The sequence below is a fragment of the Numida meleagris genome, chromosome Z (assembly GCF_002078875.1).
Source record: "Numida meleagris isolate 19003 breed g44 Domestic line chromosome Z, NumMel1.0, whole genome shotgun sequence".
NCBI classification, from domain to species: domain Eukaryota; kingdom Metazoa; phylum Chordata; class Aves; order Galliformes; family Numididae; genus Numida; species Numida meleagris.
In genome coordinates this window covers 57,486,409-57,502,794 of record NC_034438.1, presented here as the reverse complement: position 1 = coordinate 57,502,794, position 16,386 = coordinate 57,486,409, and the positions used below count along the sequence as shown (strand labels likewise).

Below are 16,386 nucleotides of genomic sequence, written 5' to 3'. Positions count from 1 at the left end.
ATAAATTCAGTCAATATATTTTCTTCTTATATTTGGTTTTAAGAGACCATGATTAATGTTCAAGTAACTCTTCTTTCAATGGTCTTCTGCAAAAAGAGATTACTAAAATTATAAATAAATAATATTTGAGGAATTAATACTTTCACAAATGAAAATCCTAAGTGGCAAAGTATTATGTGTAATTCCTCATTTATAATACTGAATGCTTCTTAATTCCAAGTGATAAAAAATAGTCAAAATTCAAAATGTTAAAAAAGCTTTAACATAATAAGCCTGGATTTCTACTGTTACCTGTTACACGAATCACATTAGTTGCGTAAAACTTCACTTAGTTGTTCCAAAGGTAGAAAAGCAACAAAGAGAAGATATTTGCAGATTGAGAAACTAGAAGGCTGCAGAATCAAACCAAGTAGCACATGGTAGCTGTAAGAAATGTTTAGATGTCACATAACTCAGTTACTGTTTCTGACCTTCACAGAAAAGTTTCATTGGGATTAATCTATCTTGTGGTCCCCTACTGGCAGAAAAAAATCAAATAACAACAAAAAAAAATGAAGTTTGAGATGAACATTGTATTTTAAGAAGTAGAGACTGACTGCCGCACCTGCTAGTGTTTGTAGATGCTAACATAATGAAGGAAGTCAGGTAGATAAAAGCTAACTCAGAAAAATTATCCTCTACTCCTCCTGTATCAGCTCCACACTCTGCAAGCCTACCTACTGGCATCTACCAGGCAGCTGTATAAACACTAGTGTTGGCACTGGTTAGTGAACGGCAGCGAGCAGCTGGTACAGGCCTGCCCGCATGGCAGCAGTGCCAGTTTATGCTAGACTTTATCAACAAAACTACAGTGAAAATGACAGACTCATGGACCTTGAGCAGTCATCTCTACAGAGAGACAGAAAATATTGTGTTTACACAGGCATCCTCATGAATATAAAGATCCATTATGCTTAATGGCAACTAAATGCAGGAGTATGGATGAGAAATAATAGGAAATATTCTGTTCAGATCTTTTGTATCACAATATTTTAAGTAATTTTAAAACATATTATGAATGCTTCCTACCTGTATTAAATTCCTGCTTTATTCCTTACTCTGTGGTTTTTCATGTTTTCTTTTTTCTTTAAAATCGTTCTTTATATCAAAATGTTTTAGCACAGCACCCCAGCATTACAGTTCCTATAACTGTTTTCTCAGGAGTTCTGTAGAAGAATCAACAAAGACAAGAGGAAGTTTAAAAGAACTGTACGTAAGTCTGTCAGATAGCCCCTATTCTTTGGCCAGTACTTTTGTATCTGTACTTTAAATGGAGAACAGAGCCAACAAAGCCTGTACTTTTTGCATTGCTTTTATTACTTTACTGAAAATAGAAGCTATGCAAAAAGCTGTATTAAAAATGACAGTAAGGTTGTAACTCCAGCCCACAAAAGCCAAGAAGTATGAAGTTAGCCTGACATTCAATCCTTAAATCATGCAATCATGCTTCTTTTTTAAAAAGCAACAATGCAAGTTAATGACAAGTTGTCAGCCCCAACTTTGAATTGCCTGAAGTTTGTCATTTGGTGTTTGTGTCACAACCTTAATGTTATTTAAATGTAGTTTTTAGTATCTATTATTTAAAAAGGTCTACTTTACGACAGCAAAAAGCTTTGAAGGAATAAACCTCAAAGTACACTGTAGTGCTGGTATGCCACTTCATTAGAAGTAGTGCATAAAACATATGCTGTTGACAAATCTAATTCATTAAAGGTAAGGTAGATGCACTTTAAAACAACTGGATGCCATCATTATCTACAGTTCTTTTTATAAATTATTCTTCTTTTCCCTTTTGACTGAACTTGTCAGTGTTGCCTTTTCAGACTGTGAATGTTTTCACCTTAAAATTCAATACCTTCAGCATGTTTGGACAAGTTAAATAAGTAGCATATTTGCTAAAATAGAAATTGTAAGCAGAAACATTCACGCTGATTATTTCACCTATATTAACTAATGAGAAATAAAATTAGGCAACAATGTATAAAGCAGTTCGGTGTTATCAAACATAAAATTTAAAAATGAAGAGAAGAGGAAATTACAAAGTAGAGCAGAGTAACGTTCTGGCAGTCTTTTGCATTGCCATTCAGACAACTTAAATTTGATATTGAACTGAATCCTGCAAGAGGGAAGGAGATCAGGCACATCACTGAGCTGACAGCTACCTAGCTGACATACTTGGTTTTAAAAGGGAGAATTGATAAACATATTACTCAGACTTTTAGATAAAGACCAATCCTGGTACAAGAACCAAAGGCTATAGAAAGGTCAATAAATAAACTTAAGCTCAGATTGAAGAATGGCCTATCAGAACAGTGGACTCCTTGAAAAGCTTTACAACAGGTAATTAGTCAAAAACTGGTTAAACTCCACTTTAGAATATTAGTGCCTATGAAACATCACCATTTTTCTCTTCAAACAAGAAGGAATTAAGTTCTTCCATCACTGGTGGCCTTTAGAACCCAAATCACAGTGTGAGAGCTTCACTGAATTGAAAACAAAGCTTTTGAAGACTAACTATATTACTGGTTATCATTAAATTTCAGTAATCACATATTCAGCAAAACTCTAAACTACACTGTAGACAGGGAAACTAGAAAAAAATAATCAAAGATTCTTTGTGTAAATAACTTTTAATTCTTTAAAGTGGTCTAATGATAGACACTCAACAATGTTTATAGAAAGTTTCATATAGTATATATAATTGTACTTCAGTATGTCAATACTGAACAAATATTTTAATGATTTGGAAGGATCAGCAAAGAATTGTGCCTTGTTCAAGAAAAGCCAATATATAACACATAACATCATTCTATATACTTTTATATAGACACTTGTAGGCATATATATTTTTAAACTAGATGTAGGGCCAGAGATTAATTCTATATTGTCTCTTTCAAAGACAAGCTCATTCCAAGATAAGACTTATCCTGAAATTTAAGAGGACACATTTTGCTTGGAAAAATTTGGCATTAGTAACTTAAACAGAAAAATCTCTAAATACAGTTTAGTTAGGCCTATTCTATGCCTCTATGGATTGCAATAAATGAGTTTCTGCAAGTAACTCTAAAAATTGAATCTAAAAATTAATGGATTAATTCACCCCATTTTAAACAGCATCTGCCATTTACCTTTGAAGATATTTGTTTCCCCTTCTATTATACTATTTACCCTCCTGTGAGTGGAACGGTCATAAGTCGTCCCCCATCAAAGCACAGGAAGTGTTTGCTGCAGATGCACTGAAGCACAGTGGTATCTGCACTCCACAAGACACGTCTCAAAGGCTACCTATCCCCAGAATCCCTTAGTGAACTAAAATAAAAATAATTTTACTTACTACATTGTCAGTATTGAAAAGATCTGTATTCTGTTGACTGTTGCTACCAGCAAGTCCTAGTGTAAAGTCATTTTTTAGATTCTGTAGAAGGAAGCTTCTGTTTACCTCTTCAGACCAGGGAAGCAGGACTTTGCATACCTAAGCTCCATTTTGCTCTGGCAGTACAACTGCCTAACAAATCTTTGAGGATACTGTTGGAAATGGTGCAACAGGAAAGGAAGACAAGCAGCAGCAGGGGTAACAGCCTCATAAAGTTTATGTTTATACAGATCAGCTCATAATGCATTCCCTTAGGAATCTTGAATGCTCCTGAATGTTTCCTGAAAAGATACTCTGTCCCCAGACAGTGATTCCAGCTTTGCTGGTACTTCAGCCCTTAATGATGACCTTTATGAGCAATCATGTTGCAAGGGATGCTGCTAACCTCAGTGCTCTTCTGTCAATACCAGCACCACAAATGGGAGAAACCACTAACAGCAAAAACCTTCTGTAATAATAAATATTATTGCTATACTGGGTAAGTGGAAGAAAAGAGGGAGACCTTATCTACGCCATTGCTTCAAAGGAAAACTTTCATTCTGTGCATAAGAGACTGTCAAAGCACTCCCTCTGCAAAAGGTCTAGCTGCCTTTTCTGCAATCCTTAGATTATTTTCAGGAAGTTATCTGGAGGACCTCTCCAATTCTCAAAAGCTCCTGTGACTACAGATCACAAAGGCTGTTGTCGACTCCTTAGTTGAAGGTATATTTCAATCATAGCAAAGAGTGGTATCTCTGGATGGAAAAGTGACTTATATGTCTTAGTTTTGGGTACACCGAAGACAAGTAGAATCAGACAGTAATTTTCTGAATAACAACATGCCAGTTCACTTCCAAGTCCACAAGTGTGATGGGAAACAGACATTAAGCAAAATTTCTTGTCCATCCAAATAAATTCTTCACAAGACTCAGTGAGAAAAATAAAAAATGATAGTTGCTTAGCACATTTTGCTAAACTGTCAAACCCTCAAAGCGTATCTGAACAGAAACCCCCCTATCATATGGCAATATGTTCTTACATTAATATAACCTATTTTTTTGGTATTACTCTGACAGTTGATTCTGGATTGATTTTTGGCAAATACTGTCTCCTTAAGATTATGATTTCTGATAAAAAAAAAAAAAGTACCAATGAACACATTAAGTTACTATTGTACTATAGCCTTTAAGAGACACTAATGATATACCAGTATCCTAGGGCAAGCTTCCCTTTGGCAGTAACTTGGATTTCTTACAGATGGATGTAAGAAATACAACGCTTATCAGTAAGATCTCCTGATGACAGTGCTTTCAGATTAGCTTATGTAGCAACTAAGCAGAGAAAAGCAATCTCTAAAATACTTTCTAACCCACTCCAGAAAGCAATCAAACAAGCAAACCCACCCTGATTCCAAATATAGGTCTGATATATGCATTTTACAATTGTATACCATCTTCCGGTTACATTCTGATAAAATGTATAGCCACAGTTGTAACATACTGCAGGGTATTTTGATGTTAGCCTTGCTCTCACTGTACCTTCACTGTCTTCCCTATTATAAAATTCATGTCATATTTCTCCCTAACTACTTTTTAACGTTTTTCTTTTCATTCAGAATCATCTACATCTTTCGCCTACCCTCTGTACCCACCTCAAGTAAGCAAACAGCAAGGAAGTTACTAAGTATATGTGCAAGGTGTTACCCCTCTGGTCACATCAGGCCTAAGTTGCTTTCATAATGTCCTTGAGCAAAGGATCATATTTATCTACATTTTTAGGCATCAATCTTGCTCTTGCATGCTTTGCAACAACTTGATAAGAAATCAAACTCTTTTGTTCTGCTTTTATTACAGAGAAGAAATCATTTCTTTAACATTCTGAGTATATAAACTGCTATTTAAAAACATACAATTACTATTATATATAAATATATAATATATATAAATATATTATATATATAATTTTATAATTACAACTATCATTATACACTCAACATTCTGACAAGTTACTTAGGGAAGAATAATAACCAGAAGACAAAAAAAGTACTTTAAAACACACATAAATCAACAAAGGTGATCTGATTGGGATTATGTGGATTCTCAAAAAAAAAAAAAAGGTAAAAGGACCTCGATAAAAATATATCAGAATAGATAACAGAATAGATAGCAGAAAAGATAACAGAATAGATCTCCCACATGGGAGGTCAGTGGGGGAAATGGGTTGATGAAGTATTCCAGGAAGGCATGGCAGATTTAGGTCAGGGCAGGAGATCAGTAATATGATTAAGAAGCAGCTGCAGACAAGCTCATGTCACGCAATGACAAGAAACTTGAACTTTGCATGGTAGGAAAGTATTAGATAAAAAAACAAATCATCCTGCTCTATTTTGAAAAGAAACAAGAAAATCTACTATAAGTCATGACTGACTGAAGTTCAGTGATGAAGTGCATTTTACTAACTCCTTAGTAAGTGAGCTAATACATGTATCTAGCATAGATAGCTTGGCATCATTTACGGAAGAGTTATTGAAAAAGTTGTGGAATGTCATTCTGTGCTATGTATGTTTGTCTCTCAGCAATGCACATCAACATGATATGAACTGGCAGAAGAGTAGATGAGTGCCAGGACATAAGGCTGAGCTTATAGTAATAATAATAATAATAAAATAAAGGTAAGCAAAATGGTTAGATAGGAGAAATAGAAATGATTCCTCCTGAAAAGACCATATAAGATGATTTTGAATACAAACACAAAGTTATGATAATTGAGAGTTTACATGGTCAGTACAGCCTGAAGAAAAGCAACCATTTTCACAGTGCATGTTCTGCCATTCCTGTATTCATCAGCACATGAACAAAACCAGAAGTGGATTCACAGAAGAACTACTAAGAAGCTATTCTTGCTTCTGTGGATTTATATTACATTCATACTACTTCTAATTCCAGTAATGCTTTATCGCTATAGAAGAAAATTTAAAATTTTTCCTTCACTGTTATGATAAAGCCAGAGTCAGTGCTTAATACTGAAGACAGACTTAAAAAATGGGTTTAGAACAGGACACAAAGTTAGATTTTTCTCCACATGAAGGCAGTGTGGAGACACTTTATACAGTTTTTCTTTTTGTGACTGACTTTTCAGTATAGCTTCCGGTTTTTACACCAAAGCTGTGATTGCAGTTTGACCAAAATTTGCTGTTCTGATTTTTTTTTAAATATATATGTGTGTAGACAAGCAGAGAGTGACAAGTGTACAAAAATTAGTAGGAAAAAAAATCTTAAAAAGAGGACAGAAAAACAGCTCTAACAATTTTTTTTTTTCCACCCTGTGCAGTTAATCAGTCAAACACTAAACCTCTCTGTACGATGAAAGATATTACTTGGCCAGGTTCTGGTAGAAGAGGCAGCAGAGGTGGTCTCTGAGAGCACAGCGGGGCTCCATAGCAGAGCAGCTCCAGCTGCTCCAACAGAGACCCACTGCTGCCAGAGCCGAGTCATGAGCAACATCGAATGCACTCTGTGAGAGCAGATAGAAGAGAGGGAAACACTGCTGTACGACAGCAGCTGGGAGAGGGGGGTGAGAAACGGGAGAGAAGCAGCCCCGCAGGCAGCCAGGTCAGCACAGGAGGAGGGCAGGAGGTGCTCCAGGCACGGAGCAGAAGCTCCCCGCAGCGCGGGAGAGGCCCATGGAGGAGCAGGCTGTCCCCTGCAGCACGTGGGCACCGCGCGGAGCAGATCTCCCCGTGCAGGCACGGAGGAGCCCGCGGTGCAGCAGTGCATGCGGCCTGAAGGAGGCACAGCCCACGGGTACCCCCGCAGGAGCAGCCCCGGGTGGGAGCTGCAGCCCGAGAGAGGAGATCGTGGTGAGGCAGGAGGGCTGGGGGAGCTGCCGCCCGTAGGGACCCACGCGGAGCAGTGCCTGAACGGAGGGCCCCGCGGTACAGAGCCGTGCTGGGGCAGTGAGCTCCTGAAGGGGCTGGGGCAGAGAACGACGATAAACGAGTCGCAGAGACGAAGAGTTATCGGTTGACCACAGTCCTCATTCCCCGTTCCTCCGCACCACTCAGCAGAAGATAGAGGACAGACGAGGGGGAGGTTGCTTTTCATTCTTACTGCTGTAGTCTGTTGGTAACAGGCAATAAATGAGATTATTCTCCCTACACTGAGTTAGTTTTGCCTGTGACAGTAATTGGCGAAGGACCTCCCTGTACTTATCTCAATCCAGAAGCACTATTTCCAGTGTATTTTCTCCCAGAACTTTCTGAGGGGATTCAGAGGGACCTAAGAGGAACCACATCTCTCTAGAAAACAAAACAAAGAAAGAAGCAGACAGAAAGAAGACTGGTAGAGATGGGCAGTGGAAACAAAATGAATTCTTTTCGTGAAAGAGAAAATGAATATATATAAGGAATTTTTTTTAAAGTGAAATATCATTTGTGTAGCCCTAAAAATAATAAAAGTGTAAAAATGATATCTAAAGACCAGAGATCAAGAGATTAAATATAGTTTATAATACTGAGAAATTAAACAATATATTTGACCAATACCTCAAAAGAACAAAGAAACAGAGGGGTACTGGAGAATGCTCCAGTTAAACAGTCTGGCCCTTAGATTTATGAGAACTAATCTTAACTCTTGCAAATAAGAAAAAACATAAGAAATATTTAACTACTATGATGAGATCACAGCAAGAATAGAAAAGAAGAAAATATTTTAGAGTTGTTACAAAAAATAGAGGAAGAGCATAAGTGAAACCCAAACTTACTGTACATCACCAAAGTGAAGATAAAAAACATATTTTAAGGTTTTAAAGTTACACATCAGTAACAATATATTTTAAGGTGGCCATGAAATGCTTGACTTCTCATTTCTTTTGCCCCCATATACTTTGTGTACCACAGTCAAGAAAAAAAAATCAATTTCCAAAGATAACAGTCATTACATAAGCAGGTGGCTTCCTTACACCGTTGTACGCTGAAGACTTCTACAGTCTGTTAAGAGCCCTGCGGCACAGCACTACTGCTACCAGTGCTTAACAGTTGTTAATAATAATTCAACAGTTAACTTTAAAATAATTAAAGAGTGAAGTGTAATTAAACCCAGAATGAATTACTCTGAGACAGTTTTATCTTTTTTCTCTCTAGGTTTTTAATAGGAGAAATTTTCAAGTAACAAACAAATGTTATTTAGAGGCAATAGATTAAGTGTAGTCTAAACATAAAATTATGTCTTGGAAATCAAACGCGTCTGGGATTTCCTGCATTTCAATTATGAGAATCAATACGAGTTCCTGTAGAGTGCTGTCAACTCACTAGGGAAGGTATAAAGGTGAAACAGGTACACAGTAGAGAACATAACTAATTTTCACTGTCAAACAAGTAATGCAAACAATAAATAAAGCTATTTGATTCAGAATATTCAAGTAGATGTTAAAAGATTTTTCAGTGCCAGCTATATAAAATAGTTACAGAGGTAGATGATGATTGCTTCTTCATCACTGAGTACAAAAATATAGCTCCAATGTTACGGAAACTAGATGGTAAAAAACTTCATTAAGCACTAAGAGCAGCAACCTAAATCTGTTTTCACTGGGTCTTCACAAGCGGTCACAGTTTTTGCCTAACTTTACCCTGTTGTTATTATAGTAATGAGTTTGCAGACAGGATGAACATTTTTCCTTCACACAATTATTCAGCGCATGACTGCATGTCTTATGTGTAGCATGAAATCAAAACATTGCTTGGAATCCAAAATAAATTTCTCACCATTGTTTTCATTAAGTCAGTGGGGTACCAGAATACTTTATAAACAGCAGCACAAAACTCATGAAGCCAGGTAAATCTAATTTTCCATTTTGATCGTTGGGAAGCTCAGACAGGTTTAGAACCAGGTGTCCAACATGCAGCCAAATTTTAGATGTCTAAAGCCCAGTGCTTGCTTTTTGTTTCTGGAGTGTTTGTTTGCTTTCCTCCTGGAATATTTATGTTATACAGCAGTGGTGACCTTGCTTCTATTGGCCTAGGCTGCCATGACAAGTACACAGCACTCGAAAAAGTTCTGCCTTACATATCTCAGTTTACACAACTTCAAAAAAGAACAGCTACCTCAACGTGCAGAGAACTGTCCACTACTGCCTCTGAACTGCATGGAAAGGGAAAGAGTAGCATTCAATTTTCTAAGGAGAAAACTCAAATTGTCTTTTTTTCTTCTTGAACCAGGATGGATGCCTTCAACTTCTCAACTGCAGGTGTAAGAAAAAAGGCATTCTACAAAGCCTATTTTATTCATTATGAAGCACTGAATTATTTCTTGTGCACAACCCATTCCGTGCATGAGGTGATGCAAAGAACCAAGAGTCACATCTTATATGTTTGACAAACAACTGCAATCCTCTTATTTCTAAATTCTAAATTCTGTGCTTGATGTACAATCTGAATGTTAAACTACTTTAGGAAGCTTTGTAATGAAAAATGAAAGTCACTAAATTCGGAAAGGGAGACAATTTGCCCCAGTGTGGGCTCCAACACCCAGTGCCAGTGGAACAGAGCCTTGGGAGTTCCACAGGCGCAGAGCAGGGCATGGAGCACCAGCACGCCTGGGTTACAGGCGGCATTTCCACCGCACCTACACCGCGGTCTGCTCGGCTTCTGTCACCGTCTCGGGCAAGACCGGTTCCTACTCCTGCGAGCCTGCTGAGCAACGAGAGTTGTGATTTTCAGAGGCAGAAGGCACGGCCGAGCCTCTGAGGCGGCGCCAGCGTGACTCCCAGCACAGTCCTCCCGCCCCGCCTTCCCCGTCCCTCACCCCAGCGCAGGGGAGGCCTGCCACACCGTCGTCGCCGCCGTCGTCGTCGTCGTCGCCGCCGCCGCCTCCTCCTCCTCCTCCTCCCGCCCGAGGAGCCGGGAAGTGCGCAACGCCGTGGGCCTCGCCCTCACGGCCGTGAGGAGAGGAGGGCTTGGGGCGTCTCCCGCTCGGCACCGCGGCTCGGCCAGGGGAGGGGAAGGGCGGCCCCGCTGGGGCCACTTACCCGGCGGCCCGGCTCCCCGCTCGGCTCCGCCGCGGCAGCCCCAGCGACCGCGGAGCGTCAGTGACAACGGGCCGGAACGGCCGCACCACCACATCCGGGGGCGGGGCGGGGGAAGGCGGCGGGGAGCGGTGCGCGCAGCGTGAGGCGGGATGGCTCCCGCCGGCCCCGCGGCCCGCGTGCGTGGGGGCGGGCGGCGAGCGGCCCCCCCCGTGAGGAGGACGAGAGGGCCCCTCCGGGCTCGCTCCGCGGCGGGGCTGCGGCGACCGGCCCTGAGCGCTCGGCCTGCGGCGGGCCCCGGCGGGCCCTGCGGCAGCGCGGGAGCTCCCGGCGTGTCGGTGGGTAACGCGGATCCTCGTGCTGTGCCTCCCCTGTCCTCGGAGCGCCGGTGGAGAGCACGAATACGATCGTCATAACGCGTATTCTATGTGCTGCTTGGTCTGTTTCCTCCTAACAGGTGGCGAGTGGTGGCCAGAAACGGAGAATCCAGTTCACTGGATTTCGAAAAAAAGAGAAAAAAGCACTGTGTGAAATGTTACTCAAGCTGGACTGTGTTTTTGTTGATAATAAGGTATTGTTTCTCAAAGCACGTGATAGTTAAAGCAGACTATATAATGTAAAATGCTGTGTAGTAATGTACTGTTATGTATTAATAGCCAAAAAAGGTAAATGTTTCCATTGATAAAACTCTTGTTGTGTTTTTTTCTTTTTATTAATTAGAAATACAGAAATTGCACACATCTTATAGCAAAAAAGCTTTGCAAGAGTGAAAAGTTCCTAGCTGCCTGTGCTGCAGGTGAGTAGGTTTGCTCTAACATGTCAAAGAATCAGAACAGAAAGGAACAGTTAAAATCTCTGTATTCATTTCATGAATTGGGAGTCATTTCGTGTGGGAGTTAAGTCAAGTCAGTGGAGGCAGACTCTTTGCAGTTGTGTAAAGCCATAAAGCAAGGGACCTTCCATACTAACGTAAGGAAGAACTTCTTAACTGTCATAGTAATGGGGCACTGGAGCAGGCTGCCCAGAGAGGTGAGGAGAGTTGTGGAATCTCCTTCTCCGGAGATATTCAGTACCCATCTGTGCACCTACCTGTGTGACCTGCTGGAGGGAACTTGCTTTAGCAAGGGCATCACGCTCAGTCTTTAGGGCCCCCCCTCCAGCCCCTACAATTATGTGATTCTTTGGATTACAGAAGACATCTTTTCCTCATTCTGTTCCTTTTGTGTTTAAACTTAGATTTACCTTTTTATTTTATTCTACAGTGATACCCTGATGTCTTTTTTTTTAATTTGATCTGCATTTGTTCCTAAACAAAGGTTTCTTATATATCAAGTCTTATCCAAATGTTATGAGTACTTAAGAACAGCTTTTCCATTTATAAAGAAGCAAAACTGCTTCTGAGAGGTTCTTGGCAGTATCAGGCAAAGTAGTCACAGGTAGGCCAATCGTCATATACAGAAAGAAGAGTTAAACTCACCCAGTTGGTAAAGGGTCTCTCTGGCTGTGCAGTACTCATTCTCAGAAAGCGGGCTAGATCCAAGAGATGCTCTGTTTTCAGAGGCTGGCCCTTACTTAAGCCCAGAGTGTCTGCACGCTGGGTCCACCCCTTCTGGTCAGGTGGGGAGAACAGGTGCAAACACTGCCTGTACTCCCTGGGCGAGCCACAGACCTTCATCAGGTGCTCAATCATCAGTTCAAGCCATGACCTAACACTTCCCCTAGGATAGCTCACTTGAGAAGGGAGAGCGTTGAGACAGTTGTAACCAATGAGTATATTTTTGATACCAAACTCACTACAACATTAATTGTTAAAGATTGCTGTCACAAAGTTTCTGCTTAGGCAGTGACAGAGAACTACAGGTTCTTGCCACTGCCGTTTTATTGACTCAAGTCTCTTCTCATTCCTCTTGCTGTTTTCCCTAATGTCTGATGCTAAAATGCTACAGTCAAGTGACTATAAGTGCATTTAGAATGATAATTATGATATTTAAGATTTGCTGTAAAATATGTTCCCTGGAAGGACTTTATGATAAATTTTGAGAATCTTATGGAGTTAAAGGATTTCAAAGTCCTGATTTATTGACTGTTCAAATGTGATCTTTACTTTTCCCATGCTGTATTATAACAAATTGATAAAGCAGTTATTGGGAAGGATTGTCTTGAATTGAGAAGATTATAGTCAGAAGTTTCTAAGTGTGGATTTGAGTATAAAGATGCCTGAAAAGTGAGTGATTTTATGTTTACACTTAGATACTATTTTAGCAGGCATTCTCAGTCATGTACTGCTGCTCCTATGTGGGTATACACATAGATGATTACTTGTAGTAGCACAAAATTCTCATCAAACTGATATCAGAGAGTAGATAGACCAACATTTTCATGAGAGAAAGAATGTTAAAATATGGATAAATTTCTGGTATAGTGTTTCATTTTAACTCTTAAAAACTATAGGCATTTTAGATATCAAATCTATTTTTAATTTTGGAGATTTAAAACAATTGGATAAAACTATCTACTTGCTATTTCAAAACTCTTGTGTTTCTATCTTTACAAACTTTCCCAAGTACTTTCTAGTACATCTTAATTATGGAAGAGGCACTAGTTTTTCATAATCAATGTTCTTGTCCTTGGTGACAGAGTGTGTTCATTCCTACTGTAATTTTTCCTATGATCGTTTTTAAACTCATCTAGTTGAATGTAAATACTGACAAGGATGCCAGTCTTCATGAAGTCCCTAGCAGATACAATTTTTGAGATGGAAGTTTCAAAATGAAAGAGATTTTTAACATCCAGGTTGTGCACAGCATACGTGTTGCAGTCATAAGTCTGCTGGTACCTAAGCTAGGTTATATAGAAGTACCATCTGTGCATCTGCACTGAGACATTTTGCCAGTCAATCCTGCTGTTCTCTGAAACCAATTACGTTGAGACAATTCAAGTCAGTTTCTCTTTCAGTGTCTTCCATAGGTAGTATTTCAAAACAGGAGCAGGTTACTTAACAACAGCTCATGACCTGAACCTGTAAGAAGAGGGAGACAGAGACAAAAAGGGGAAGATCATTATGTACAGTATCAGAAGCATACGTGCAGAAGATAAAAGAAGAGAGGTGGAAGGTGTGGAGCCAAAGAAGGACAGGAAAAGGTTGAAAGAAAAAGACAAATGTCTAAAACCATATGTAAAAGAAACAGCTTTCATGCTAAAAACATCATCCTTATTTTCCTATATTTAATTGTCAGAGGCAAAATATTTCTTCAATTTATTAAATTAATCCCTCAGCAAAAAAAAAAAAAAAGCACCTCAAATGTGCTTTGATGCTTTGACAGCATTGTTACATACCAAAGAAGTGCACCAAAGGCACCTCAACTCTGTTTATGTAAGTCTGTAAAAGTCTTCTATTAAAAACAAAGGGTTAAGCAAGATTCTTTGCAAGAACAAAATCTGGGAAGCTGAAATCTTCCATTTGCAGATAGGCATGTAATTCATCTGGGAAGGGAAAAAGGGTACTTGATCATTAAAAGAAAACAAAATGATCGTTTTCATTGGTATTGTGAGATTTCTGAATTTAAAGTGTGAAGATGAGAACTCTTGTAATAGGAAGAAGTTTTTTAAAATGGTACTTATAATTCCAGTTTTTATTTGCACAAGAAAGGTTTAAGTTAATTTTATAGTAGATCTTCAGTTGATTGCCGTTTGTCTGCACTAAAAAATCTTTTGTGGTTGACGGTTCATTTGCTTTTTAGGAAAGTGGATACTAACTAAGGAGTACATAATTAATAGTGCCGAAAGTGGCAGATGGCTTGATGAAGCAACGTACGAATGGGGATATAAAATTGAAAAAGACACCCATTATTCACCTCAAATGCAATCTGCACCTAAAAGATGGCGCAAAGAGCTGAAAAACTCTGGTGCTCCAGGGGCCTTCCACAGATGGAAAGTTATCCTCGCTGTTAAGGAAGGTTATGAAGGAGTGGCACCTATTAGAAGGTAGGAGGATTTGTCTTAAAGTTTAAATAATGAATGATAGAACATTTACCATATGGCTGAGCAGGTCTTTCTTTCTTCCATCCCCATTAATTTGGTCCATAACAACCTCTGGCTCTTCAAACTCTCAAGTCATTTTCATCAACATACTTCCATACAATTTACCAAAAAAAAAAAAAAAAAATCTTTAGTTCTTTGATGTCACTGGTTTTCTAGGTTTCTTTTAGTATTGTGTTAAATATAGTATGCATTATTGTATTTTAGCATCTTAAGTAAACTGCTTACAGAAACATTCCTCATGCGATGTTGGATGAGGTAAATAAGCTTGTGCTTTTTCAGAATACTGCTTTATTTTGTCTGTGTGTTGCATTCAAATGTTAGCCAGAACAACTTACACCATCTCAGTTGGTTGGAAGACCTGGGCTAGCCTTGAACTAAGTCTTAAGGATCTGAACTGCTCTTATCTTGTTTTATGTGTTTTACGTATATACAAAAGCCATTTGTAGTTCTGAAGACCTAACTTTTACTGCAACAGATGTTTTTGATATAGTGTAAATGCAGATAGTTCAGAAGGCAATGGATAAAAATACGAAGGAAATAAAAAAATAAATGATGTATGAGAAATTTTGGACTACTTTTTTTTTTTTTTTTCCATGTTCTTTCTACGTCAGCAAAACAGGTTGAAAAGGGGGTCTCTTTTATTAGCTGCTTCCCAGACACAAATGATGGGGATCCTTTTATTCTGTCAGAATACACAAAAAGGTAGATATTTTTTGCCTTTAGCAAGTATTACCTTCACTCATAAAGGCCACCATAGCTTTGAGGAAACACTGGTATTTCTCTAACAGAAGGGCCGCTCCAAAAGTAATGCCTCCTATGTTATTATACTGGCCCACAATGTCGGGGGCAGATGTTGATGGTATGGCAGTAGAGGTTGAAGCTTCCCACCAATATTCCCTTAGATTTTGTTGCGGTGTGACAGATGGCAGCAGAGAGGCAGTCAGACAAAATGGCATCTGACATAGAAGTGCATAAGAAGCAAAGGCGAATTATTCCATGAGGGAAAAATGGCACTCACTGGTATTCATCCATGCTTGCTGAATGTTTGTGGAGACCAAACAGTGAATGTGAGCACAATGAGGAGGTGGGTGCTGGAACTTCAGCAGAGGCAACAGTGAAATGAAAGACAAGCCACATTCTAAATGGCCATGTACAGCTGTCACACCACGAAATGAGGAGCATCTCAATCAGTTCATCCAGGCAAATTGATTTATTACGACCAAGGAAGTGTGTACAGAACTGCATATCAGCTTCAGTGCATTGGAAATGGTGGTGGCAACATTGAAACATTACAAAGTTTGCGCCACAGATGCTCATGCAGGAACAGAAAGAACACTGCGTGCAAGTTTGTCAGAACTTACTGAGCCAGTACAAGACTGAAGGTGGCAGTTTCCTGGGTCACATCATTGCCGGTGACAAGATGTAGTAACCACTATGAGCTGGAATAAAAACTGTGGTCCATGGAGTGGTGACATGTGAATTCTCCACCAAAGAAAAAGTTGAAGATGCAGCCCTCAGCAAGTATAGTGATGTGCACTGTCTTTTGGGATGGAAAAGTGGTGACCCTTCTGGATTTCCTGGAACCTGGACAAACCATCAGCTCTGATTGCTACATCATGATGCTGATTAAGCTGAAGGCTCAAACTTTCAGAATCAGGCCAGAGAAGAATACAGCCTTTCTCTTGCAACACAGTAATGCCAAGCCCCATACCAATTTGAAGACCATGGAGTACACTGCCAATCTGGATTGTCCTACTGTACCCACTATATAGTCCAGATTTGGCACAATATGACTTCCATCTGTTCAGGTTGTTGATGTGGTCTAAAGGCTGTTGATGTGGTCTACCTAGACTTCAGCAAAGCCTTTGACACTGTCTCCCACAGTATTCTCCTGGAGAAACTGGCAGCCTGTGGCTTGGACAGGTACACCCTTT

At 39.6% G+C, this 16,386-nt stretch overlaps 2 protein-coding genes across 15 annotated transcripts in view; one reads left to right on the top strand and one right to left on the bottom strand.

Moving 5' to 3' along the window:
- Positions 1-10,501, bottom strand: part of KIAA0825 (KIAA0825 ortholog) — a 235,513-nt gene extending 225,012 nt beyond the window's left edge. For 8 of the 13 annotated variants that reach the window (XR_002433187.1, XR_002433188.1, XR_002433189.1 and 5 more), the window contains exon 1: positions 10,192-10,375. The gene's annotated coding sequence lies outside the window, so the exon portion shown is untranslated. Of the gene's footprint in view, positions 1-291; positions 424-1,068; positions 1,206-10,191; positions 10,376-10,414 lie in introns of those variants that run through there. The other 5 variants (XM_021379701.1, XM_021379702.1, XM_021379704.1 and 2 more) reach the window with 4 other exon arrangements.
- Positions 10,509-16,386, top strand: part of SLF1 (SMC5-SMC6 complex localization factor 1) — a 44,789-nt gene continuing 38,911 nt past the window's right edge. For both annotated transcript variants that reach the window (XM_021379717.1, XM_021379716.1), the window contains exons 1-4: positions 10,509-10,749; positions 10,869-10,982; positions 11,132-11,207; positions 14,152-14,395. In XM_021379717.1, the coding sequence (XP_021235392.1) occupies positions 10,564-10,749; positions 10,869-10,982; positions 11,132-11,207; positions 14,152-14,395 (620 nt within the window). In that variant the 5' untranslated portion in view covers positions 10,509-10,563. The remainder of the gene's footprint in view (positions 10,750-10,868; positions 10,983-11,131; positions 11,208-14,151; positions 14,396-16,386) is intronic.